Genomic DNA, 26,713 nt, shown 5'->3' with positions numbered 1-26,713 from the left:
CACCCCACAGAAAAACAATTATACTGTATACAGAGAAAGCATAACAAATTACATAGAAGTGGTCATGACATGACTAACCCCCTAGATCACATGGAAAGGAAAGCGATCCCATTAGTGATTACAGGACAGAAGACAACCCTCAGACACTGAAAGTCAGAGGCAAAAAAAATGTCCATCTAAACTTTGGATGACGACAATTCACTGTAACCGTGCTGCTGAACTTAACACCTGATGTATAGGGAGAAGTGTGTCTATGGATTTTGGGTTTGGTACTGTTATAGCTCTCTAATAGAAATTTGGTGATTTGGATTAAGAGCTTTAGTGTTACTGTAACTTGATTAATAACTACCACTAATTTCACTAGATTCCAATGCTTTAATCCTCACATAACAGACATTTTGCTTTGATTGCCCATTTGTACATGAAATATCAGATGGATGTAAAGCTGTCATCTAATAGATAAACATTCAAGAGACTAGTGAAGTCCCATTTCTGAGTGGAGTTTATTGTGTTAGTGTGGCAAAGCAGCACACAAACTACAAACATTCATACTACCTCATACAGAATTAGTGTAAGTCTCTCTGGATGATGGTATTTTCTGCCAGGAAAGAGATACTCACATACCAGGAACACACATTCATGTGGTAACCAGCTATAGAGCACTGAAGTTCAGTTTCAGCATTTTTGACTGCTCCATTTTATAAGTATGGTGCATATTTATTCTCCTCCAAATACTCTCTACTGTTTTAATTTTTCAAATATTTCTTTTACCTCCTTTCACTTAAGAAGAAGTAGTTCAAATTAGTCTTATTCTAGTTTGGGCTAAGTAATCAGTTTTGTTAGAACACACTTAGGAGAATACTTACAGAGGAGCAAAGAAAGAATTACTTTGATTTTCTTCAATTGTTACATAGGATGTTGTAGTTCCCTCACTGAAGCAACTTTTCCCTATCCTCCAGGGACACCAATTTCAAATCCTGAAGTCCTTGTGTCTCCCCTTCTCTGTTAAATTGCAGTCTTTTTTCTCCAGCACAGCCTTTATGACCAAAGGCAGCACACTACCTTACAATAAGTTTCCTTCCATTATACAGGCACTCCGAATCTTCTGCCATTTCACATGTCCTTAAGGTGAGCTTTTAAACTGAGCTTTTTCCTGGCCTCCAAAAAGACACAGAAGCCAGCATATGCTAGTAAGTGCCCAGTTACTCTGAATTAAAAACATGATTAATCATATTGAAGCAGAAAATTAGTAACCTTAGCATCAGACCTAGAAGAGACCCCTACAAAAGTAGTCCTTCACATCCTCTAAATTACTTGGGAAAAAGATCTGTTACCATTTTTTAACCTGTTTAACATATGCAAGCTTGATTGCAAACACATGCCATTTTTCTTCAAGGGCAATGTCACAGAAAGCTAGTGCTACAGGGCTGGAACATTGCTGAACTCTGTATGAATTGCATCAAAGCTCTGCTCTTGTCAGCAGAACTTGGGAGCTCACTGAAAAGCACGAGTCCTCTTACATGTCAGTTACACAATCTGGATACAATCTCATATAGGAAGAATTATCTATTTTAATAAACAAGGAAGAGAATGCTTTTGACAGTACTTACTTTGTACCCTTGAAGGTGTCCTCGGACAGTTTTCAGTGGAACTGGGTCCCAATGCACCTTTGCTAATGTGCTGTTAATAACATGAACCTGCACATTGCCTGGAGCAACCATTGGCACTGTGTGGAAAGGATGCAATAAGTACCTAGTTAGAATTGGAAACCACACAAACATAGTTTTTTAGTATGAGTCTTTGCATTGTACTGAGGTTAAAATGTTCCTATGCTTTCAGCATTGATACTACAGAGTAATATGAAGCCTCTACTATCTCCAAATTGCTTTCTTTTCATTAAAAAAATAACCACTATCTCCCTTATCAATATTTCAGTATTTTAAATACCCATTCAGATTACATGTTTAGTTCCTTTTAATTAGGATAACTGAGTCAAACTACAAAACTTACAGTCTTCCCCTGAATGTCCAATCACCTCTGATGGCTCTGGTGCATACCCCAAGTCATTTAAAGCTTGTACTTTAACTTCATATGGAACAAAAGTTGGTGTACCAGACACAATATATTTAGATACATTTGCAACTATAACAGATGTCCATTCATCATCAACATCTTTCTGGCGCCAGCTGACTTTGTACTGAAGCCCTGGTCCATTAGACTGAAAACCTTTTAAAGGCTGAAATGAAAAGAAATATTTTTTAAATATTCTGAAGCATCTGAAAAATCTTAACTTAGAAAGAAATACTTTGATTCTTTTATAGAATGTCACTGAAAATTTACCACTGTATTCTGCAACAGAGAAGCACTGCTGGAAGTTATGCAATATAGCTTTTACAAGAGGTCACTTCAGTTGACCTTTTTTTTTTTCAGTTTTCACTTTTTGGAAAAAAAGCACATTGAGTGATGTTGGTCACTAAAACTTCAACAGAAGTTTTCTCATGGGAAAGTGCACAATGATTAGGTTATCATAAAAGGTGACAGTAGAAGTAGCATCCACATTAGAATTCACTCTAAAAATTAAACTCTACTTGAAATGAGCCTCCATTTATATTTTGAAGTTTTCCTAAAGTGGCAGCAAAACATCCTGTATTACCTAATTATTGGCTTATCTTGAGAAATCACACAAGGAAATATGCACCACCCCCCCCTTAACTTATTTTCATATTAAAAAAAAAAAAAAAAAATCAGTTTTTCCAGGAAAACAAAGAAGGGGAAATGTATGAATTTAGCTCCTTTTCAAGAATATTTTAAGCAGGCAATTGGGTATTCTCATCATTGGTTCTCAAAACAAACAAACAAAAAGAAATGCTACTCACAAACCTGAAAACAAAGGAAATCTTGAAAAAAGACCCTTCTTACCTCCCATGTTATTACCAAATTATCAGGTTCTGAGCCTATCCCCTGTACATTAGCAGGATTTTCATCAGGGCCTAAAAATAAAACATTTACACGTGAACAAGGATGGCTGCTGTGTGATTCCAAGCAAACTCAATGCTATTCATAGCAGGAATCAATCACTGGGAAGTGGGAATAATTATTTACTTGCAGATTTTGTCAGGTACTGCTCAGATGGCTCACTGGGCTGGCTTCTGCCAATCTTATTGACAGCAATCACACGGAAGGAGTAGTTGACATAGGGAGACAACTTCAGCTGCACCGTTGTCTGAGTGCCAGGGACTTCCGCCTGGTAATGCCACACTCCTGGTTCGTGCAGCGCGTCTTCGTACTCAATCACAAAGCCTGCAAGCAGGAATTGCATCCAACTTTACGTCAAAACTCTAAACAGCTTCCCAGACAAGTACAGGCATTTCTGAATGAGCTAGCCAGAAGGGATTGCTCCAACCAGTGCTTTCAAATATCATGGAACCTGACATGTAAATACATAAATCTAACACAAATCTATAATGTGGATATCAAAAGTAGAAATAAAGGTGAAATATAAAAATAAACCCTTAATTTTATCCTTTGCTACTGTCACTAATGCAGCCATCTCTCAGATAACACATTTTTACAAGAGCTCTCTGCCAGGTACCGGATTTTAATTTAATGGGAGCCCTTGAACTATCACAGCAAGTAAGTGGAATTTGACTGCCAAATACATTGTTCTTAGTTGTATCAAGCAGACAGCAGGCAATACCTGTATACATTTAAAACTCCCTGAATACTCCATTTTCCCCAATGAAACTGGAATAATGAAAATCTATTTAAAGTCGAGAACCTATACTTGAGGAAGGTTTTTGAGAGTACTTTTCATTAACTTCAAATTAAATCAGGGAACGTATGTTCAGACACTAAATTTCTTAAGAGCACTCTGTGTGAACATTATGATGATTACTGTCAAGACCCTACAAAGCATATAACCTCAGGGATTAATTGGTTTGTAGAATTCCAAAAAGAAAATCATATTCATTATGAAACACAGAAGAACATTTTTTTACAGACATGAAACAGCCAAAAAACATTGCTGTAAGATATGAGATATGAATTCTGAAAGACTTAGGAGAAATTTTTAGGACACTATAAATAAATGGAAGAATGTACAGTCTGAGTACATTCCATGGAACCTGGAGCATCAAATATTTGTGTGCTGTATAACAAGAATTTTCCTCTATCTCATGTGTGGGTGGAGACAGAATATGACTCAAGACTGATTCTGTTCAGACTACGAAAAAAACTCAGAGTGGCATCTAAAAATTTCTCTTATAAGAATACTTACAGCACCACATAGAAAAATGCACAACAATTTGAGGAGCAAAATATAAAAGAGATAAGTAGCACTAATCATAGCCTTCTGTACTTAAGGCTGGCAGATTTCATTCTGACCTAAGTAGTAAGAGGGAGAATTGACCCCAGATTACTGTCTGAGCTATTGCTGCTTTTGTTTGCTCAGGTCTTGGGATACAGGTCTTGGGATGTGATGTCTCCCGGATAAAGCCTTGCTGAAAAGGTGAGAATATTATATGCCAAAAAGGTGTTCACTGGTGCTTTTTGCTTCCCTGGCCACTAGCCTTCTGCCTGCAACTCCAATAGAATAATTTATAGGCAACTTCAAGGGGAAAAAAAACTATCTGAGCTTTCAGAGAGATTCTAGCATGTCAGTCATGTTGTACAAACAGAACACTCCTAATGAAGTGCAATCCTTGAGTCTTCATCTGCACTTTGAAGTGATAACAGCAGCAGAAGAAATAGGCTTACTCAGGAAGCAAATGCCTTATTTTGCAGCCTCTAAGAAGACCATGCAGCAATAGAAACTGTATTATAATTAAACCCAGCATTATTTAGTTAGTTAGAAGAGTTCAGTTTCCAATATGAGAGTGCATGCAGAATCTTGTTCTAGAAAAACCTACAAGAGACAACACTGCCTAGTATTAAATCTTTTCCAACAATGTGATCTTATTCCTACAGAAAGACAACACTTCTGTCTTCTAGCGTGGAAAAAATGAGAATACTCATTAAAATATATGTATGTGAATAAACCAATATTCAACTATTTACATTTATCTTCTATATATTATATTTTAAGGTATATTACTAGTTGATATACATTAGAGATGCCTGAGACTGTAAAATTTCAGAAAAATCACTTAGTGCTTCATTAAAATACAGTCAAAATCTTTGATGTTTTCAGAAACTTGTGAAATTCTGTTTTTTACAAGTATTTCTTTCCAGATACCTGATCCTTATGGTTTGTTTTCAGTCTTGATACCAAACCAGCATCTAATCCTGGAGAACAACACCCAGGCAGTCTAACTAATTAGTTCCAAACATAACATCTACACTGGTCTTAGCAACTTGTGACTGTTATTATCTAAAAACACACTGCATAAATAATGAAATAGTTGAATTAAGATGTTCATAGGGAAAAAGTAATGCCAAAAAAGTCTTTCTGATCCTATGATTTTTTGGAAAACAAACATTAATATCTTTGTTCCTTGCCCCTAAATTCCCTCCCCCCCATCCTCTCTGCTCAATATGACTTTTCATTACATTTTACTGGGAAGAATAACAGCATTTAAGATAAATTTACTGCCTCAAAATTTTATAGACATTTAATTGTTTAGTTTTATTATTTATTTATTCATTTATTCTTTTAACTGTCTGGACTAGAAAAAAAAATCCAGAAAAACTATCTACCTTATATTTTCATGAAGAGTAAACTTCTGCACCAGTAGAGATGGTTTATCACTGATGATGGTAGTACTAACACTATTTCAAATTCATAGAATTACAAAAGAGTTAATGCAAGACATTAGTAACTCTCTCCTTCAGAAGCATACAAGCAATCAACAAGTCCGCTCTCTACATATTCATAAAACTGGACTTTGTCAGACAGACCTTACATCAGTATATATAACTTCTATATTATCTAGCACAAGTTTTTGAATGAAAAAGCCCAGCTCTTCTGGTCTTCCTGCTTGGCTGTACAGTAATTATTAAGGGTATGATAGGTAAATAAATGGCAGCTAGAGAGTTAGAGAGTTAATTTAACATTTTCCCACACTGTACACAAAATTTATTCCAGAAATATTTGGAATTTGAGAACAATTAGAACAGTACTTGCAATGTAGTGCAGTAGATACAATCAAACATACTTGTAATGGGACTGTTGTTTTCATCCCCTGGTATCCATGAGAGATCAATGCTTCTTTCTAGCTGACCTGTCAATTCCAAGTCAAAGGGTGGATTTGGCCGAGCTGTAAATCAAATGAACACAAAATAAGTAACCACACCAGAATCTGTACTTTAATATTTGAAAAAAAATCCTTACATTCCAATCAAAGAATTCCACAAATACAGCAGGGCAGATCTACTCACTTATGTAAGCATGACTTAAAGACTAATAGCATGCAATCATTACAAAACAGACAAAAATGGAGAACTGATGTAACCTGGAAATTCTAAACATTAACAAGAATTGGTATTTATTTTTATCCATGTCTCAGTGCAATGTGATATAAAAATGTGATGAGATGCAAGGAATTATGAAATGCAAGTTTAGTTTATCTTTGAATTATTATGTGTGGTTATCTATTGTAACAAACATACCTTATACAACATGGAAAATAAAGAAGCATTCATATCAAAGAAGCTTTTCTAGAACCATTGCAAATATTTTTATGTGAATTCAAAACAAGTATACTTCAAACAGAAACTAATTGCAAGTTACTAAATTATTTATTTTTTCGCTGTTCTTTTAAAAAGACTCAGAAATACCAGGCAAGCTGTTATTATACATCCTTATAATGCATAAAGATATAATTGTCTGTTCCAAATTCATGAAGGTAATTTATTGTACGATTTGCTACACAAAAAACACAGACAGGATTTACATAAAAGTGCTTAAAACCATTACACTTAAAAATACTTTAGCTTATTATATTGCACTTGAACCCCCAAATTCAGAAAACATTCTACTAAATTAAAGGCTCTATACTGTCAAATATAAGACTATGCCTGACTAACAGATTATTATTTTTTTTAAGTTTTAACTTAAATTTTAAAATGTTGGTGATTTCGTCAATTATAAGTGGTCAGTATGACCATATTCAACTTATGAGTGGAGTAAAATTAAGATAAACTATGAAATAAAATAAAGCAGGACTACAAGGCTGCAAAATCAAGGTTAACATACAACATTATTTGGTTGGTGCAAAGTCTTTAATAGTGAATTACCTTTCACCAAAGAGTTGGATTTACATTTTAGATATTTCCTTTATTATATAACTGATTTGTGTTACAGTGCGGTCTATGAGAAAACATTGCCATCCTACACCCAATCTTAATTAAAAGTAATTTATCTCTGAAAACCACTTATTTCCTAAATATAAAGCAGCCTGTACTGTAACATTCCAAAGTTCTGTGCTACAGTAATGAAGTAGTTGGTAAAATGGGATGAAACCACACAGACACAGACACACACACAGAGGAAAAGGGGAAAAAAATAGGCAAAAAAATTGTAACAGGCAAATGAGCAATATATCTGCCTGATGATGTAGAAAGAGAACTTGTTTTAGTTTACCGTAAATGATAGCTGGTGTTGGGGGAGCAGCTGAAAAGAACATTAATATAAAGGATTTAATCAGTTAGTAGCCAAAGAAACAGAAGCCTGTAGGTAGTTAAAGACTATAGATATTAAGATACAAAAAAAGTTAACTTATTTAGATTGAATGGTTAATTTTAAAAAAACACATTATAATTTTTCACTGAGGAGCTAAAACAGTATTCTTGAATATTTTACTCTATTCATTTTATAAAATAAGGATAGATCAAGAAAATAAATAAGTAAACCATCTTATAAAAATGCCTAAATAAATACTAGTTTTTTGGCTTAGATCATTCCTGAACAGGCATAAGATCACAGCAGAATTTTAAAACACAAGCATATTTGCTCTGAGTCTCAGATTGAACTCATATAAGAATCATTCAGGACATCTACTTAAAACTTTCTGAGAAATGGGAGAAGGGGAAAAGTAATACATTTGGCAAGAATCTGCAATCATAAAAACTTAACAGAGAACTGAACTAAAAACACAATCCATGAGAAGTCATACAACCAAGTGTGCTCAGTCTTTCTGAAGCACAATTTAGTTGTTGAAGAGATTCCTGAGATAACATTTTCCCAACACAACAAAGACATGGACCTGTTGGAAGGAGTCCATAGGAGGGCCACTAAGGTGACCACAGGGCTGGAGCACCTCTCCTATGAAGACAGGCTGAGAGAGCTGGGACTGCTCAGCCCAAAGACAAGAAGGCTCTGGAGACATCCTAGAGCAGCCCCCAGCACCTACACAGCCTCCAAAAGAGCTGGAGAGTGACTTTTCACAAGGGCATGTAGTGGTAAGACAAGGGGAAATGGCTTCAGCTAAAGCAGAGTGGGTTTATGTTATGTATTAGGAACACATTTTTTATGGTGAGGCACAGGAACAGGTTGCCCAGACAGGTTGTGTGGAAGGTGTCCCTGCCCAAGGCAGAGGGGTTAGAGCTAAATGACCTTAAAGGTACCTTCCAATCCTATTAATTCTGTGATTCTACCACCTTTATGTTCAGACCTTGCAAAATTTAATTTCCTGTAGTAGCTCAGATGTGGGCAAAATAAAAAACTATACAGCACAAATGTGCCCTGTAGCTGCTCAGTTGTTTGGTAAGCAGCTGATTCAAATGCAAACTGTAAGGTGAGACTACATTTTTTGAAAACTGAAACACATTGACATTTAGGTGGCATTCTCATTATCCTGCCCTAAAAACAAAAACCATGTTTGTGCTTTCCACTTTAAATCTAATGCTGTTTTCATACTTAACAATAGAAGTTTGAGAGCATTCTTACCAACAACAGTAAGCACAGCACTTGCTGAAACGCTGTCCAGAGTAGTATTAACTATGCAAGTGTATGTTCCATCATCTTTATCAGTTACATTCATAATGGTCAAGTTGTCTTTACCAACTAGAAACCTGTAAATACAACAAATGCAGCCACTGATTTTTCCATAACTGGTACTGTTATAAGAAACTTATAACAGTTATAAGAAAGAAATCCCATATACTTGTACATGACTAAACAGCTATGTTTACCCAAGTTAAGCTATGGGACATCATCTTATTTTTTTTTCTCTCCATTGCTCTTGACCATCTTCCCACAGTGACTTTTATTCTAATGTGCTTTTCTTTCCAAATATATGCAAATTTTAAATATTTGTGATCCAGAGCAAAATCATATTCTCTTATCTGTTTGGCTTCTTAAGTCAATTATCTTTACCTTCCACTTAATCTATAAGGTCAGTGTGCACAGTTTGTATAAACGTTTACATCTCATTTTATTTTTAATTCTATCTTGATATTTTCATCACACTAGGTAGGTCCTCCAGTCACCAAATATTGGATATCCATGATGTTTATTAGTCTTCTTTGGAAAATATGTCAATAGGTCAGTATGTTCCTTTCAAAGATCAGGAAAAGGAGCAGACAAAGGGACCTAGAAAATTAAAAATAAAGGAAAACTATGTGGTCCTTACCTTTCATCATCTGGCAGTTCATCATTGTCCTTCAACCACGTAACTGTTGGTAGTAAGGTAGAATCATGTTTTATTATACACTCAAAAGAAACTTGGCCATATCTCTGAATCACTTTGTATTCTGGCTGTTTAATGATCATCGTTGGATCTGAAATTTAAAACTAAAATTAGATATCCAGAAAGTCTGAAATTCTGTACTAATCAGTGATGAAAGAATGACTAATTTCTCACCTTTAATTTCCAACTGCACCTCATTTTGTGTCTTTCCTAATTCATTCCTTGCTACACATGTGTATGTACCAGCGCTATTCTTCTGAGCCACTGGAATTTCCAAGGTTCCGTTGTCATGGAAAACGTACTCATTTCCACGCAAGATGCTACCTTTCACTCCCTTAAACCTTTGTATAAGAAGTAATATCATTAGCCAGCATCACACTTAAATTCTGTATGGTTTTATTATCAATACAATACAAACTTAGGACTGCCACATTAGAAAATAGAGACAGAAGCACTCAAAGAAATTTAAACTTGACTCTGTAGGTGTAACTTTACTGCTGGTTCATTAAGTACATGCAATATTGTATTAGAAAATTGTAAACAACATTTATTTTAAAACATTATTTTAAAATTGTAAATAGATTTAGAAGAGATTTAAAGCTTCAAGTGTTTGTTTCCATAGATACAACTGGCTCATCTTCTGTAACATAAGCACAGCTGGAGCTTACCATTCAATTTCAGGCTTAGGTGACCCAAAATAAGCACAGTCTAGCAATGCGGGACTGTCTGCAATGACTTGATACAGTTTATTAGCTGGAGTTAGAATTCTTGGTGGCTCAGCTGAAAAGACAAATATATCTGCATATAGTTGCAAAATTACAAATAGTAAATACATAGTAAAAAGCATAGTTACAAATACAAAATACAAAGACATGAAGAATAGCCTAAAGAATTACATAAAAACATTTTTCCCTGGGATGATTTTGGATCTCAGTCTGGGCTCAAATATGCTCTACTGGTACTATCCTGAGGAAAAGTTAATGCAGGGAAATTATCTTGTGAAAAACAACAATAATTAACAAGAAATTGAAAAACAATAGTTGCTTGCCTATTTACAAGTAATAGTGATAGGCACCAAAGGCAATTATTTAAATTGGAAAACTTAAATCAGTATATACTTCAAGAAGATAATCTCCTGGGTACAGACTGAACCATCTAGTTCCAAACAAACCTGCAGGCAGAAAGAAGCTAGGATGCATTTGTGGTGTAACACCTACATTTTCTTCCTTTTAACCAACAGTGTCAATCAACGCATCTGCCAGTTCCTGCAGGAGAGTCACTAGAAGCCATTCTGCCTAGGATTTTGCTACTAGCTTTTTTAAATTCAGTGAGAAGAATTAGAGGGGCTACAACATATTGTAATCAGAAACACATGCCAGGGAAGCCTTAGAGACAAATGCATAATCATGTCCCCTTGCAGCAGCAACTTGGAGATCATCTATTCCACTAATCCAAAACATCCAGACTCAATGAAACGGTACTGAAATGTACTAACTTAAGCAATACTAATTCCTGCCTTCTTTGTTGTGCTTCTGTTTGACTGACTTACGCAAACAAAAAAAAAAAAACAAGAGAGAGATAAAATTTCTTCCAAGTTTTCCCAGCTTAAACATTTTTCCTTCTCACTTTGGAACAGTGAAAGTGAAATTCAGGAATACCCTACAAAAAAAAAAAAAAGGTATGTATACCCTTGCTCTTTACAGGGGCCAGGAAATAGATCAATTCCCAATGGAGACCTCAAGCAAGGCTTGAGCAGAGTCTGTGTGTTAGCAGGAGACAACTGAATACCCAAGAAAAAGATGAAGTCTTTTTCTTACCCAGAACATTCACAAACGCATTTGCTAGCAAGTATCCGTATTCATTAGAAGCATTGCACTGATAGACAGCACTTGACCTTTCTTGCACGTGTGAGAAAATAATGGTGTCACCGTCCACCTTTCTGCTAGGATCTTCTGGAGCAACTGTTGATGTAAAGAAAAAGAGTTAGTCCTTTTCCCAGACAGCTACTGGACTGCAAGTTTCATACTTCTGAAAAGAAGGAAGAATCTGAAAGACCAATATACCCTTAAAGTTTTGGGGTTTTTTTTCCCTGGGTGACTGATCACTAGGAAAAATGTGGATTTTAATACAGTTTAAAAAGTTCTTCTCATTCTACAGGTATTAACTCAGGATGGTAGAGTTCCCATTTTTTGAGAGGTTTTTTTTTTTTGTTTGTTTTCCAAGGAAGTGAAGCTGAGATTTTATTTTGCACAGAATACAGAGGAAAAATACCAATATTATGAGACTTGGGCAAATACAGTCAATATCTAGGAAATTACAGAAATATTTCTGAATGTCAAAAGAAAATGCTGATGCAGTGACACAGTCCTCTGTGACTTTAAAGTTTCAAATTGATTTTTATACCACAAATAATTTTCCAAATATAAAAATAGTCACAGTCAGTTGAAAATCATCTCAGAGTAAAGAATAAGCATTCCTTCTAACCAAGTCAAGAAACAATCTTCTCAAGAGCAGAGTTAGTACTTCGGTAGGTGGCACTCTTTCCCTTATGTAAGAATTATACAGTGCCATTTCCTCAACTGCTCTGGAGTGGCCTGAGCTGTCAAACAGCTTTGCATCACAGAAGCATCCAAGACATAACTGAAAATAAAATTCTAAGAAAATACTGAAGAAGAATAATAGCTGTCAGTTCTGATACAACTGAATGGCATTAAAGACTATAATGAAGAAAAATCTTAGCTTGTTACAAACACCACACTGCATAAAAATGCACAATCTATAGTTCAATATGTTATGAACATACTAAATAAGACCAGATATATTATTATTGTATTAAAAAAACACAAGTATTATTAATAATGAAAATTAATGGTAAAATTACTGATATACTAATATGAAAAATAGACTTATTTATACAGAAATAAATGCATCATCAAAATTGCCACCTTTACTGAAGCTTGAAAAAGTATATTTGTGGAACACATTCTCATACAAGGAAATTTTTATTTGAGTTGATAAAAAGAGATCAATCAAGTAAATTAACATCAATTTTATGTGACAGAAATTAATCTTTTGATTCACACAATACCTTAGTTCTCATCTGTAAAGAAAATGGAGACATTTCTCCTGCATTTTCTTAAAGCATGTATTAATGAACTCTCTACAAAAGAAACCAGATAAAGAGGACCACAGTTCTGTGCTTCTGCTTGGATGAAATCTAAGGCCATTTTTCATGTAAATACCTCAATTTCCAAACTGTTGCCTCAAGAACAGATTTCCATTTCCATTTTTTCTCATCTTCCATCACTCTGAGTTCAAATCAACATCACAAATTCAAAAATTTCGGGAAGGAAGAAAAAGGTACTACTGAGATTTTAAGTGATTATTCTCTGGACTTATGGATTGCTGGCACATATTTTTCTCTCTTTTGCTTTACTTCCTATTGTGTTCCATGCTTCACATTGCCTCCTTTTCTACGTAAATGCCATTTTCATTAAAAGATTCATGGGCTGAAAATAGCAGGAGCAGGTGAGCAGCCCAGCAGGCAGGCCAGTCAGCTGCGGGAAGCACTCTGTTTCTGCATACAAATCACAGTTAAACAGAAGACAGGCACAACTGCTCTCCCACGAGGAAGGAGCACAGCCCACAGCCATCCAAGCATGGCTGCTTCCAGCCCTGGGCTCTGCTCTTCCCTCCACTCATGCCTTCTAAATCCTGCAGCACTTTCTGCATCCCGTTGGGTCATTAATGGGCGCACAGACTGCCCCCATCACACACACTCCAATACCTAATCCCTTACAGGATGATGGTAGTGCCCCTCCTAGGAGAGGAAAGCCATTAGTTCAATCTTCTATGACTGAAGGAGTTGCATTGTAAAAGAATGATCTAACCACTAAATCACTATAGAATGAGGGGCAGCATCCTCCCTTCTCACTGCTGTAGTGAAGGAAAAAAGGAGATATCCCCTTTCAGCTATCTGAAGAAAAGGAGGTGCTTGTTCTCTGAAAAGGGCTTCAAGCTGGGGTCCCAAGAGAAAAGAAGGCAGAAGTGTCAGGTTAGCTGGTACTTTCTGTTAATCAGTCTAGCCAATTGCATGCTGAAGGGCATTGATTCAAAAGCTCCCTGTTAAGACAGAAATCTATTTAACTGTCTGTTGAATACAGCTTCTTTAATGGTCTGAAGCACCCACTGCTGCACTCACAGACACAGAAACATTGAGCTTGGAAGGGACTTTTGGAGGTCATCTGGTCCAACCCCCTGCTCAAGCAGGGCCACTTGGATCCAGTTATCCAGAACTGTGTCCAGATGGGAGAAGGATCACTTTCCTCTACCTGCTGGCACTTTTGTCTCATATAGCCTAGGATAATGTTAGCCTCTTTGCCACAAGGGCACATTGCTGGCTCATGGTCAACTTGGCATCCACCAGGATGCTCAAGCCCTGTTCTGCTAAGGCACTATCCATCTGGATGGCCCCCAGCATGTACTAGCACTAACTAAGGCTGTTCCTCCCCAGGTGCAGGACCTTGTTCCACTGATCACCTTCTCTGAGTTTGGCCATTCAGCCATTTTTCTATCCACCTCTCTGCTGTTTATCCAGCCCCTACATCAACAGCTTGTCCATGAGGAACTAAGGGGAGACAGAGTTGAAGCCTCACTGTGGTCCAGGCAGGCATTATCCACTACCCTTGCCCTCACCTATCTGGCCAATCATTTCATCATAGAAACATATGAAGTTGTCACCCCTTGGTGAAGCCATGAAAACTACTCTTGAAAGCTTTCTTGTCCTTAATGTGCCTTGAAATGGTTTGCAGAATTAGCTGCTCCATTACCTTCACAGGGATAAAGGCGACTGTAGTTCCCTGGTTTCTCCTTCTGGCTCATTGAAGACAGGAGTAACATTTGCTTTCTCTCCATCTTTAGGCACTTCTCCCAGTTACCATGATCAAGCAAACATTATGGAGACGGTTCTTGCAATGACATATGCCAGCTCAGTCAGCACTGGTGGCTGCATCCCACCAGGGGCCACACACTTAGGTATGTTCAGTTTGCTCCTGAGCTAATCCTTTTCCACCAAGGGTACATCTCATTCTAGTCTTTTCCCCTGGTCTTTGGGACCTGGGGTTCCTGAAGGTCAAACCTGCTAGTAAAACCTAAAGAAAAATAGCATGCAGTACTTCAGCCCTTTCCATATACCAGTCTACCATTTAAATTTTTTTTTAAAAATATTTTTCTGGGGAAAAGGAGTGATGGCAGGACCACTCAAGCACTGCTTGCTTGTGTGTCTGAATATTCTGGTCACATTACACAATAGCAGCATGAGAAAGAGAAAATGCTTTTGACATATTAGAAATTTCTGAATTTGGCATGACAGGCAAAATAGCAAAAACCTACATAATACTTAAAATGGGCTTCTACAAGCAGGATAATGAATTACGAGGATTTGCTCTAGGAGTTCGGCTGTGGTAAAAAGACACATGTGCCATCTAACAGCCAACATTTGCTCCCAATAACATGGAACCTCAGCTTATAAATGTGTTTTAGTCCTTTCTGAACAAAGACCTAGTTTCATCTAATTTTTTCATCACATTGTACAATGATACAGCTTCATGACTCTAGCTATGTTCAGCATATTCCTAAACAGAGAAGGCAGGGCCTCCATCAGATACTTCTTGTTGTAGTTAGAGATCAGCACTGTGAGTAACTTCTGTTCATTTGAATGTCGCATAAACTTCTGACAGCCAAAGCAATTTCCTTTTTCTAGTATGCTTAAATAACCACTATGGCACCATTATTACTTTTTTACTTGAAAAAAGACAGAATTACATGCTCTCTGAACAGAAGTAGTTAAAACTGGAAGGGGAAAAAATCTGGATAAAAAACCCATGGATAACTGAAAAGGTAAAGGAATGTAATTTTCCTTTTCTTACCACTCTCACTTGCTCCTCAGCATATTATTTTCCTGTGATCACTGAAATGCTTTTCCTCCTGAGTTTCTGACAGTTCTGTTGTCTCCAAAGGCACAGCATTACCTGCACTAACTATAACCATCCTTGACTATTTTGTGCAGAATTGAAAAAAAACTGATAATCTGCTGAAGTTCCTAGGCCAGTTGCAAAGTTCCATCACAATGACAGAGAAGTAGTGGATAAACATCTTCCCATGCAGTCTTCTTTCCAAGACTGAAATACTGGGGGCATTAGGGTCAGCAAATTTCTCCCCTCCCTCCCATGGCTGCAGTGAACAGCTTGTGGTGTGTACTCTCAGAGAAAATGATGGATGGTGAATCTCTCAGCCATAGAGTATCAAGGCCTTTCATGAAAGAAATCTGAGGGCTAATGTTTCTCCCTTAAATTCAGTGTAAGTACTAACAGAGACTAACTCAAACCCAGAGATTCAATGTGGAGTGTAATATAAGAAGAAAAGAATATGTTGAAAGAAGATAAACAGCACCTCTGAGCTACTTTGTATAAGTCTAAGTGTCTGTATCTAATATTTAATAGCTCACCATGAACTATAAACCACTGGACCAAAAAATCAGTCTTTTGTACAGTATTTGCAATGCCTTTCTGAAGTCCAATTATGAAAGCGTTTCCCCTTCCCAATTAATCTGGGTTGTTACTTTCTTAAAAGTTGAGACACTTTATACATGGCTTCCCTTTTGTAAAACCATGCTGAATATCTAAGCAGTAAGACACAATGATTATGCAGTGATAAAAATAATGCAGATCTTGAGTGTTAATTGAAGCACAAGGCAACACAGAGTCATGGCCCGAACTTTCAATTGCTACTTGCCAAAGTAATTCTAATTGACCTTAGCGGGACTGGGCGTGTAAGTTCACCATACTCCTCTGAGAAAACAGTAGGAGGTTAGGTCCTTATCATTCCAACATGTCTAAAGCAGCTTTTTTTTAGAAATGCTGGTGTTTTCAGCATGACTGTTGAAGAAAACTAATTAAAATATTTCAGGGAAACCTAAAGTCTTAAAAAATATTTTTTACTGAGATTACTGGAATATTGAATAAAATTCACACCATTGCAAGTTTATTTTATAGTTGCTAACACACACACACTACATTTTTATCTAATTTTTTTGCCCCTTTTCCCTATAGATATTTAAACCTCAGCCTTTGACTGAGATACGGACGAATGGTTCTTTCTTCAAGATTCCCTCTTCCTTGTCTGACTCTATTATGGAAAAACAAAACCGGAATAATTAAGTATCTCCCAGTTGTGCTTTCCAACAGAAAATTAAAGTATTGCAAAGAGATTACTAGGCCACAAGAGGCACATAGTGGGATATAGGATGACAGCAGGGCTTTGAAATTCAAATTTAGCTCTTTTTCTTTGAAATCCTGCCATGGGTGTAGCTCTCTCAGCACTGCCCTGAAGCAGAAACAGCTGCTTTAGTTTCCTTTTACAGTGATTTCCTAATCATTGAGTTGGAAGATGAGGGGCTCAATTTTATAATTTAGTAACAAGTGAACAAAAAGGCACACTGTACTTGGTAATTTCCAGAACAGCTTTTGATAACCCAGAATAATAAAAAATCACAAGAATCTTAAGAACAGCACTTTCTGTGATCATGATGCCTCTCATAGATGCCCTGACAGATGCAGTGTACTAGAGCATCCAATCAACTTGCACTTAAATATTTAATGTGGATAAGACTTCAGCTTTTCTCAGCAGTAAAAGTGACCTTTAATATAAGCCTGAGCTACTCACTTACTTATTTCCTGTGTTCTTTTATTTTTTCTTCCATACTGAGTTTGAATGGGTAATTTAATTAAAGTCTTTTAATTTTTACTGAATACCCTCAACAAGACTTTGTGTACTAATTCCTCAAGGCCAGTCCAATATATGCTGCCTTGTATTTAGGAAATTTGGTGGCATCCTGCAGCTGCTTCTGGAAACTCTGTTTCTTAATGTTTTACTGTCACTGTGAAAGAAAGCAGAACACATCACTGCTTTTCTGGAAAATGTACTTGTGGGTCATTTGAACAGCTCGTTCCTACAGCTTTGAGAAGGAAGAAGAGCAAGGCAAAGCTGACTCTCATAGCTTGATGAAGGTTTTACTAGTCAGAAGGCCTGAAATAATAGTTAAACTACAAGAACTGCAGGGTAAAAATCCCCTCCAAACAAATAAACAAAAAGTGAGTGGTGAGTATACAGAAAACAACAAAGGAAGATGAGACGACCAAAAACCCAGAATGAAAAGTGAAGGACAGGTACCAAACTTTGATGATAACATATGCATTATGATATATTTATTTATAAATATATACTGTACAAAATTACATTGATATTTTCCTGTTTTCCTGTCTTACCATTGTTTGATGAGGTGATTAATGTCAGTTTACACAACTTATTTACCAATGGAAACTTCTCATTTTAAATTTCAAGTTGTAGATGTCACCTTCCATTTAATTAGAATTCCTGAAACAGGCTGTTTGCTAAATATTTCTATTTGTTTCAATACATTGCCTTTTTTTTTCCCCTACAAATAAGTTTATTCTCTTTTGTATACCAAATAGTTCAACTATATCTAACGAGGGCTCTCGTTTACTTCTTGCTATTACCTAGATTCTGGCCATAGACAATCCTTCTCCATGTCCCACGCTGGGTGAATTATATTTTGCCAACAGACTTAAACAACTCCTAAAAACTTAAAAGTTCTAAAAGTGACAGAAGGGACACTGTCATACTTTAAACAGATCAGTATTTTAGAGTAAATTACCTCTCACGAGCCAACAGGTGAGACTGTCTGGCCTTTTATTATTGTTTTGAGAAAGGAGAAGGATAAAGGTAGAAGAACCAAGTGTGACTTTACAGTACAGGATATGCTCAGTGCAAACCCAGCTGACACCACACTGCAGTGTCCTCCAGCAAGCTCTTTCCAAGGCAAGTTGTACTATGTATAGCAGCTACCTTGTGTCTGTCATACAGCATTGCCAGTCCTAACACTGCAGCAATTACTTGGCTCAATCACCAGTTCAGGGCTGCTTTTCTTACCCATGCGCACAGAAACAGCTCTTCCATTGCCTTAGGGGTTCCTTTTCTTTGACACCTACTTGGCACAAACTGTTTGCCAGGTAGCTGCTGACACATTCAGACAGTTTTGCTGCTGCAGCTTCTTAGAGCTGAAGCCTGGAAGGCTCAAACATACACTAAGCTGCATATCGTGCAGTGTACTGCAAATCCTGCAAATCCTACAAGTGCTCTGTATATCCACACATGTGGGGACTTCACTTTTTATGTCACATTTAAGATTCTTGGCAACATTAGAGTTGCAGTGGGGAAGCAAAGAAGAGACCTAGCAGACACATCTGCCACAGAAACACAGGGTTAACAATGACATCCCAGCAATGGCCCTGTGAGAGGGACCATCCAATATCCACAAAGATGCTACCAGTAGAATGCCAGACAGAAGAACCAGAAGCATGATTACACATTTTAGTTCTCTCAAACACGTTAGAGGCACATTTTGTTGTTCAGCTTTTATGAACCACAGTATTTGATCACATCTTTTATGATTTAGCATTACCTGTCAGGCAAAAACTACACAAATACAGGCTCTTCACATCTATTTGACAAAAACCATCCTGAGACTCCTCATATTTTCTTACTCATGCTCCTGTAAGGTAATTAAGAATCTTACTTGCTATGGGAACACCATTTGCTAACCAGCTTATACTAGGTTTTGGGTTGCCATTAGCTCTGCAGATCAATGTTCCATCTTCTCCAGGAGACAAAACCAAGTTTCTGGGTGCTGTTATCCAGTATGGAGCAGCTGGGTTTAAGAAAAGAAAGAAGGCAATTGTTTTCCAAAATTATGTACAGAAAACTATAAGGCACAGGCATGGTAATCAGAAGATAATTCAAACACGCTATGTGTAGATACAGACTTACAGCTATACTGTTACTGTATATGTACATATATATGTGTATATATATATATAAATATATAGATATATATGTGTGTGTGAGAGACATAATTAAGTGATAGATCATACATTGGTCAAATTGACCCTCTGGTCACCCACTGCATTAAAATTCTGAGATAAACAACAAGAGGATCTTTGTTTTATTTAGGGTTTCCTGCTTTGAATCTAATTTGCCTTTCCTAAAGAAAGCAAAATTTATCTGTGTATGGCATTTGCAGACATTAGAGTGGTCTTCTGATTAATTTCAGAGATACCCATGCTCTTAGTAGTTAGGCTGTTAGGAATTAATTTAGGTTTGATTACAAAAAAAAAAGATTCCATATCAAGAATGAAATTTTAAAATGGCAAAATCCTTGGTCTCACTCAATTCAATGGCTGACTGCAGTGGGGCCAGATGTTTACCTGAGACAGATTAAAATACAGAGATCAAAATGGGTGAAACACTGTCCTTACTAGAAGATATTCACGTTTCTCCATCCTTTTCTACAATAAATAACCACAAACAGCATATATTATCACATCTTGCAATTAATCTTCAGATTTTGGATTGATGGACAGATGCAAACAGAAAATTAAACTTCTGTTCTTAGAAAAGAAGTTAAATGTGATCATAAAAAGATGCTGATCTACAACAAAATAAGTGACTATTTAGCATGCAAAGTAAGCAATACAGCTGATTATTTCAATGACTAATTAACTGTCATTACAGTTTTTTGTTTCATGGTATTCACAGCATACTTACAATTCCTATTTAGACAAACATGTTGTAAATGTTTTTAGAATTATAAGGCATCATCTTGGGTAAAAAACATGAAGAAAATAGGAACAGAAATATCAGTAAAAGAGAAAAAAGAAGAAAAACATAAGACTGTAAGACAATAGTAAAATAGAAGAAAGAAATAATCTGGGCTGTATGAATGAAGAAAAATGGAGAAAATGAGGATGAAATTATGAAGAGAGATAAGAAGGAAGATAGAGAAGCGAAAGAAGTAGTATAATGACAGATAATCAAAGGATCTAAAATAAATGTAGAACTTGTGCAAACTAAGGCATTACCTTACTACTGTTACAGTAAAAACCAGTTAAGCCTGATGCTTTCCAAAGTGACATCAAAAGATGAAAAGATATTATAGATAGTAAAGCCCTTCCAATGTTAGAATTCAGACAGTTGAATGTTTCCTCAGGGTGATTTTTAACCATTATCATTCATCTTTTTAGCTGCACTTCATCCTAGAAAGCCTGCTTCCATCCTGCATTCTGGACCCTTGACAACATTACATTAAGGATAATTTTAGTATTACCTTTAACAGTTACTGTAATGACATGATGAACTGAACCTAAAGTATTTCTTGCTATACATTTGTAGTTCCCAGAGTCAGCTTCTGAAACATCTATAATCTTGAGAGTTTTCTTAAAGTTTTCAAAAAATGTTCTGTTGGCTGGCAGCTCCCCACCCTCCTTGATCCAGCGGATTACTGGTGTGGGTCTGGAGAAGTAAAAGCACAGATCAAATTTAAGGATTGAAGAAAAGGAAGGTAAGAGTTCAGTATGTTAATATTTTTAATATATGTTTTATAAATAATTATTTTAAGAGGCTCTACCCAGATTCTGGGCCACATCCAACAAATATGAAAATTCTGCCAGCATTTGTTTCTAGGAAATGACAAGTCTCACCAACATTGTCAATGGCCATCTGTTCACAGGATTAATAATTACAGAATACATTTGTCTGCTGATTAACCTAAAAAACCTGATGGCTAATAAATGAAGACAAGCTTCTACTATCAAATTTATGCTTATGGTGTTTTTAAAGGTAGCTTCCATAAAATGACAAGTTTATAATTGTCCTTTGTGTGAGCAATATCCTAATGCTTCATGAACATCATAAATTTCACAAAAGAGCTACAAGGAGGTAGAAACATTTATTGTGAGAAATCAGGAAAAAAATGTCAATGCTGAGCCAAGTATAGCTACTTGTCACTGCACTGAGTCTAAATCTTGGCTATGCCCCATGTTGTTCCACTGAACTTGAAAGTTGTTAAAACACAATTGTGTTTGAACACAATTGTGTACGGAGATATACTTTGAAAATGACAAGAAATTGCAATTTGTTGCTTACTGAATACAATGTCCTCTCTCAAATGGTAATGACTCTAAGCAAATGTTCCCTTAGCAGTCTAATATCACATATTTTATAACACAGACATCTAGCAAAGCTGACTTTTAATTATAGTGTCAGTGATTAAGAGTAGTTATTTCAAATAAAATTTGAATCTGGTCCTTTGTAGACAAGTATTCCCTCACTGATTATTTGGTTTTTTAATTACATGACAGCTAAAGACACAAAGCCATATAATATATGTCTATTTTTTTTTTCCACAGGTTTTATCCAGCTGTTTTACTGGAATTTGGATCACCTAATATTGCAGGGTTGTCAAAATGCATATAACTATATTGCAGATGAAGATTACCTGGGCTGGTGCTAATTGCACTCACAGGGGTGGTTTTGCTGGTGCTGCTGGGGCCACCTGAGCAGGCCGCAGCTGAGACCGAAATACTGCACTGATGCTCAGATCAAGCTGTGCCTGAGCATGCCCTGCGGAGCTCATGCAAGTGAACACGTGCATGGTGCTGTGGTGCAAGATTTGCAATTATTGGCATTCCTCATGGCTACCGGAGAGCACTCTGCCTTTGTGCACTGCAAACATATTTACAGTTCTTGAAATAGGTACTAAAGGTTTTCTGCTTCTATTCTATAACCAATCTATTCTCAGATTTCTTCCTGAGAATGAAAATGATTTAAAGGTCAACCTAACTCATGAAGTTAAATTGCTCTCAGTAATTTTCTTTTTGCACAATAAACAGCAGAAGCAACCTTGCATTGCATTGAAGAAACAAGTACCAATTAAGCTCAATTACAATGAGAAATTAGATGTAAGGACCTGAAGATTTGTTCTAACAATTCCCACCTAGCACTACTAAGTAATTATTATCACATATAAGCAGTTTTCTTGGATTAGAACAGCAAATTCTTATCTATTTTTATATAATTTGAGAACCTAATGACTGTAAATTTAGGAAAACAACAGAAGCTTTATTCCTGACTGCAAATCTGTGGATATATGCCTGAGATTAGTCTATAGCATTTCTTGCCCGTATCCTTTAAAAACAATGGCACAACCCATATCCTGTGCCTAGGGTTTGGGGATACAAGAAGGCAGAGGCCATACACATTCATAGCCAGTTTCAAAGTCTGCAGATGCCCAAGTAAATGGTGGAGTTCCTTAAAAAAGCTCTTTCCATTTTACACTTCTGCTTCTTTGAAACACATATGGTTTATACAGCATTCATGTTTTTAAGCATCTCTGAAATGTTTCCCTCTGTTTCTATTTAGGAAAAAAAAGTCTCAAAAGTGACTCACAATCCTGCTGCGATGCATTCCAACAAAAGCACATTTCCTCTGAGTTCCACTTTGGTACTTGTGCTACCTGTTGGTGTTAGAAGAACTGGCTGCCTTTCTGTAACTGGCTTTGCTGAAACAAGAGGTAGTAAAACAATTAATTTCTAAATTTTATTCTGATACCAATCAAGTGCATACATCCATTTTCACATTTTGAACAGAGATTTTGCTCCACATTGGCCATTTGATTAAAAGTCATTGTGCAGCACAACTACAAAGCTGAACACATTAGTTTTTTGACATACGTAACATATCTGTTAAATGCCACAATTTTGAACACATAGAAGAGAAATGTTGTTATTAAAAGACAGGAACAATTGATACAAAGCTTTTATATAGGCAACCGTGCAGTCTTAATCCTAAGTAGCTGCTGTTTTGTTAAACAGAACTATAATGGGGAGTAAGGCCACTGGTGTGAGGTACTGAGTGTTACTGAAAATTTCTGGCCTTCTATCAAAATAAAAATACAGCAAAGTTATTTTTAATCAGAAATATAAACCAAGTGAGTGAAAGGTGCTTTGGAATGTGTTTTAATATTTTCTAGACAATGTGAGACATTGTATCAGAAATTAATCCTGGGATTTTCCTCTTACTATATATTTAACTTTAATTCAAGCTGTACCCCAGTCTTGCAATACAGAACCTTGATTAACGTGTAAGCAATAAGCACAGTAAACTGACAGCTATAAATGTAAGACTCATTTCTGATATACTCTGTTGGCTTTTGAAGAATATGGTATTTCCTATGCCTTCATGGAATTCAGAATAAGAGTTTTCTGTAATTATAGAGTGTTTTCTGTGAATAGTCTAATGTTCTCTTGCAGCAATATTAACATATAGAATTAAATGGCTTTGAAGTGCTGTAAGAGTCCAAATCATTACAGTGAATCATTTTGGTTTTTTTTAAAAATGGGATTAGAAACATAATAAAATCGAAGTTCGTTAGAGTACAGGATTTACTGACACATTAGCATAAATACAACACTTCATCTTAATCCAGTATGTGCTGTGAATTCCTTAATAACCCGTACACAATCAACTCAAAGTTGTGGGAGAACAGAGACGTCCAGAGTCAAGAACACAGCCAACAGTCACAGCAACAACTCACCTACCCAGGGCTGGCACTGCCAAGGGCTGCAGACTCACTTGGCCAGACTGTGAGTGTTCAGGACAATTACCCATGGTGGTTCTGAGTTGAGAGCCAACCCAACAGTGCTTTCCTCACTAATTGTAGCTAATACATTGTTTTATGTTCAGGTACTTTTTTCTTGTTTGTCCCTCCTGAATAACATGTGATTTTTATGTAGAGAAGTAAAATATTCTGTGCCCATGTTTTATTTTAGATTAATATAAGTTATGGTCAAATATGCACAAAGACCCATTTCACAAAGAAAAAGACAAAAAAAAATTGAATAAATATCAAGTACTTTCTATGTCACTCAATATCAAGTGGAGAGTCTAGAATCAGTGGTGCTCCAAAGTCAGCCTTGCTAAACACACATACATCTGTTCAGGAGGATTTAATTCAGAACATACAAAAGACCATTCAACAGAGATTAATGGAAAGACCAGCTTAAACACCAAACAAACAAAACTTATCCTACTGCTAGGAATTTATTGGTTCTGTAAGTTATTAAATGTAAAGTGGATCTGTTAGGTGCTTAATTGTTGTTATTTATTATGCAGCACATGACATTGAATAGTCCTAGTGATAATGAACATAATCAAACTACTAGGTAAATTGGAAGAAAAATATTAAAAATGAACACAGTATAGAAGTAGTTTTTAAAATCTGCACCAGTGTGAAAGTGATCTTATTAGAAGTGCTTATATTTTCTATGAGCTGTATGTTACAAGAGTATTGAAAAATTAAATATTTCAAAGCATCACACTGTGCAGTCCCTTTGCAAAATATGTATTATCACCAGCACTAATTGATACCTTTATTAGAAACTGAAAAAGGAGCTAAAGATTAAGTAGCCATGGAGGTGAAGTTAGTTAACTAAATGCTACTATAAAACAAAGAGTATCAGTGGGGACCAGTGTAACTCACCACCATAAATATCAGTGTCACTCAAATTAGCAGCTATAGTGTCATTCAATGAATCCACTGAAATAAACAGAATATCATGAAGAAAGCATAAAAAAGGGAAAAATAAAAGTTCTGGGAATCAAAAGGTGATGACATGGCCGCAGTGAGTTAATCAAGTGATTGATTAATTTGCTTCAATAGTTACAATAATTATAATAACTTCATATTCTTGCACTGGAAAAACATTTGAAAACTGTTATTTTTTACACTGTATATATAAATTCTTAAACATTTTTTTCAAAACACAAAGCCTTATAAAGTGAAAAATGATAGCTTTTAAAATCAATTATATATCAAGAAAACTGGAAATTATGCTTCAAGTCTATACAGTAATGTAATTTCTTATTCAAAATTGAAATGACAAAATTCCCTAGCGTAACACTATTTAACTTTAGCATGTAACTTGAGAACTCTGGATAAATACTGTGCAAGTATGTGATTTGGTGATGCAATACCTACTTGAAAAGACCTTTACAGATATGGGTTGTTTCTGCTGTATAGTTTGTGTGTGATTAAATCTTGCGTAGCAGATATAGTCCTCCCGGGTGTCTTCTGGTTGTACATTAGAAAAATAAAGATCTCCATTTAGACCTTGGGAAACTCTTTCACTTTGAGGCAGCCTTTGGAAAGCTAAGGGAAAGAAAGAACACATTTATGCTAAATATAATTGACACACTTTATTATTATGATCTGCAGACTCCATATTCATTCAATTACACTTGTTTGTGCCTTGGTACATGTACAGACATTTCTAAGCTTCCTGATGAGATGGCTTGTCTACCCATTCTTCCCCAGTGGGTTAATCTACAACTTACATTAAGATCTCCAGCTGCTTTTGGCTTCATGCATTTGGGCTGTATGGCTGCTTGTTTCCTCTGTTCTACAGAAATGGAAATTCACTGGATTTTAACTCAGAGGGAAACTTCACCATCTGTGGTTTTGGTAAGCAACGACATACTACGTAGAAAAACCGCAAAAAGTCAACTGCTTAAGAAACAAACTCACCATTATCCATCCAAAATATAATAGGTGGTGGCAAGCCAACAGGAGGTCTGCAGTGCAGTACTAGTGAATCACCTTCGCGAACATGATTTGGTTCCAGCTTTTCTTTTGTCCACAAAGGCGATCCTACAGAAAGTGATTTTGACACACACACAAACTTTGCATTGGCAAAAACTCAAAAATTTAAAGGCAAAATGCACAAAGTACTCCAGAGAAATGAAAGAACTACATCCATCAGAATGTTAAATCCTTTCATGTTTGCTAAAGTTGTTATTTTTGTTCTTTATGTTTTCTTGGAAGAAAAGTACACCAATGATTTATTGAAAGTATAATCAACTGATTCAAATTATTTTGTCTGCTCACTAAAGGTTTTATAACAATATCTTGCAAATTTTTTACTATAATGAAAAGAAAGGTGATGTACTAAAATAGAAAAAGAGGTAGACATTTCTGAAGCAGTATTATACACACTCTCTTTAACTAAGATGTGAGAACAGCACCTACTAAGCTGAGAAGCTTGAAAATTAAACTGAGATAAAGCTCGTAAAAAGCTGTAGAAACAATCTACCATTAATCAAAAAACTTTAGATTC

General features: G+C 36.1%; 1 protein-coding gene across 3 annotated transcripts in view; it reads right to left on the bottom strand.

Moving 5' to 3' along the window:
• NRCAM (neuronal cell adhesion molecule) overlaps positions 1–26,713 on the bottom strand; it is a 144,062-nt gene that overhangs the window by 32,878 nt on the left and 84,471 nt on the right. The window contains exons 3-19 of one of the 3 annotated variants that reach the window (XM_041396068.1): positions 26,125–26,247; positions 25,579–25,749; positions 25,081–25,137; positions 22,989–23,100; positions 20,869–21,053; positions 19,282–19,413; positions 11,444–11,587; positions 10,295–10,406; positions 9,801–9,967; positions 9,570–9,717; positions 8,885–9,009; positions 7,580–7,609; positions 6,153–6,254; positions 3,103–3,300; positions 2,920–2,990; positions 2,011–2,236; positions 1,611–1,726 (exon numbers count right to left, since the gene is read on the bottom strand). In XM_041396068.1, coding sequence (XP_041252002.1) covers positions 1,611–1,726; positions 2,011–2,236; positions 2,920–2,990; positions 3,103–3,300; positions 6,153–6,254; positions 7,580–7,609; positions 8,885–9,009; positions 9,570–9,717; positions 9,801–9,967; positions 10,295–10,406; positions 11,444–11,587; positions 19,282–19,413; positions 20,869–21,053; positions 22,989–23,100; positions 25,081–25,137; positions 25,579–25,749; positions 26,125–26,247 — 2,219 coding nt within the window. The remainder of the gene's footprint in view (positions 1–1,610; positions 1,727–2,010; positions 2,237–2,919; positions 2,991–3,102; positions 3,301–6,152; positions 6,255–7,579; positions 7,610–8,884; positions 9,010–9,569; positions 9,718–9,800; positions 9,968–10,294; positions 10,407–11,443; positions 11,588–19,281; positions 19,414–20,868; positions 21,054–22,988; positions 23,101–25,080; positions 25,138–25,578; positions 25,750–26,124; positions 26,248–26,713) is intronic. The other 2 variants (XM_041396070.1, XM_041396071.1) reach the window with 2 other exon arrangements.

This window comes from Onychostruthus taczanowskii, unplaced genomic scaffold, assembly GCF_017590055.1.
Source record: "Onychostruthus taczanowskii isolate IOZ18803 unplaced genomic scaffold, ASM1759005v1 scaffold125, whole genome shotgun sequence".
Classification (NCBI taxonomy): domain Eukaryota; kingdom Metazoa; phylum Chordata; class Aves; order Passeriformes; family Passeridae; genus Onychostruthus; species Onychostruthus taczanowskii.
The sequence above is the reverse complement of the archived record's forward strand: the minus strand, read 5'-3'. Positions and strand labels throughout refer to the sequence as shown.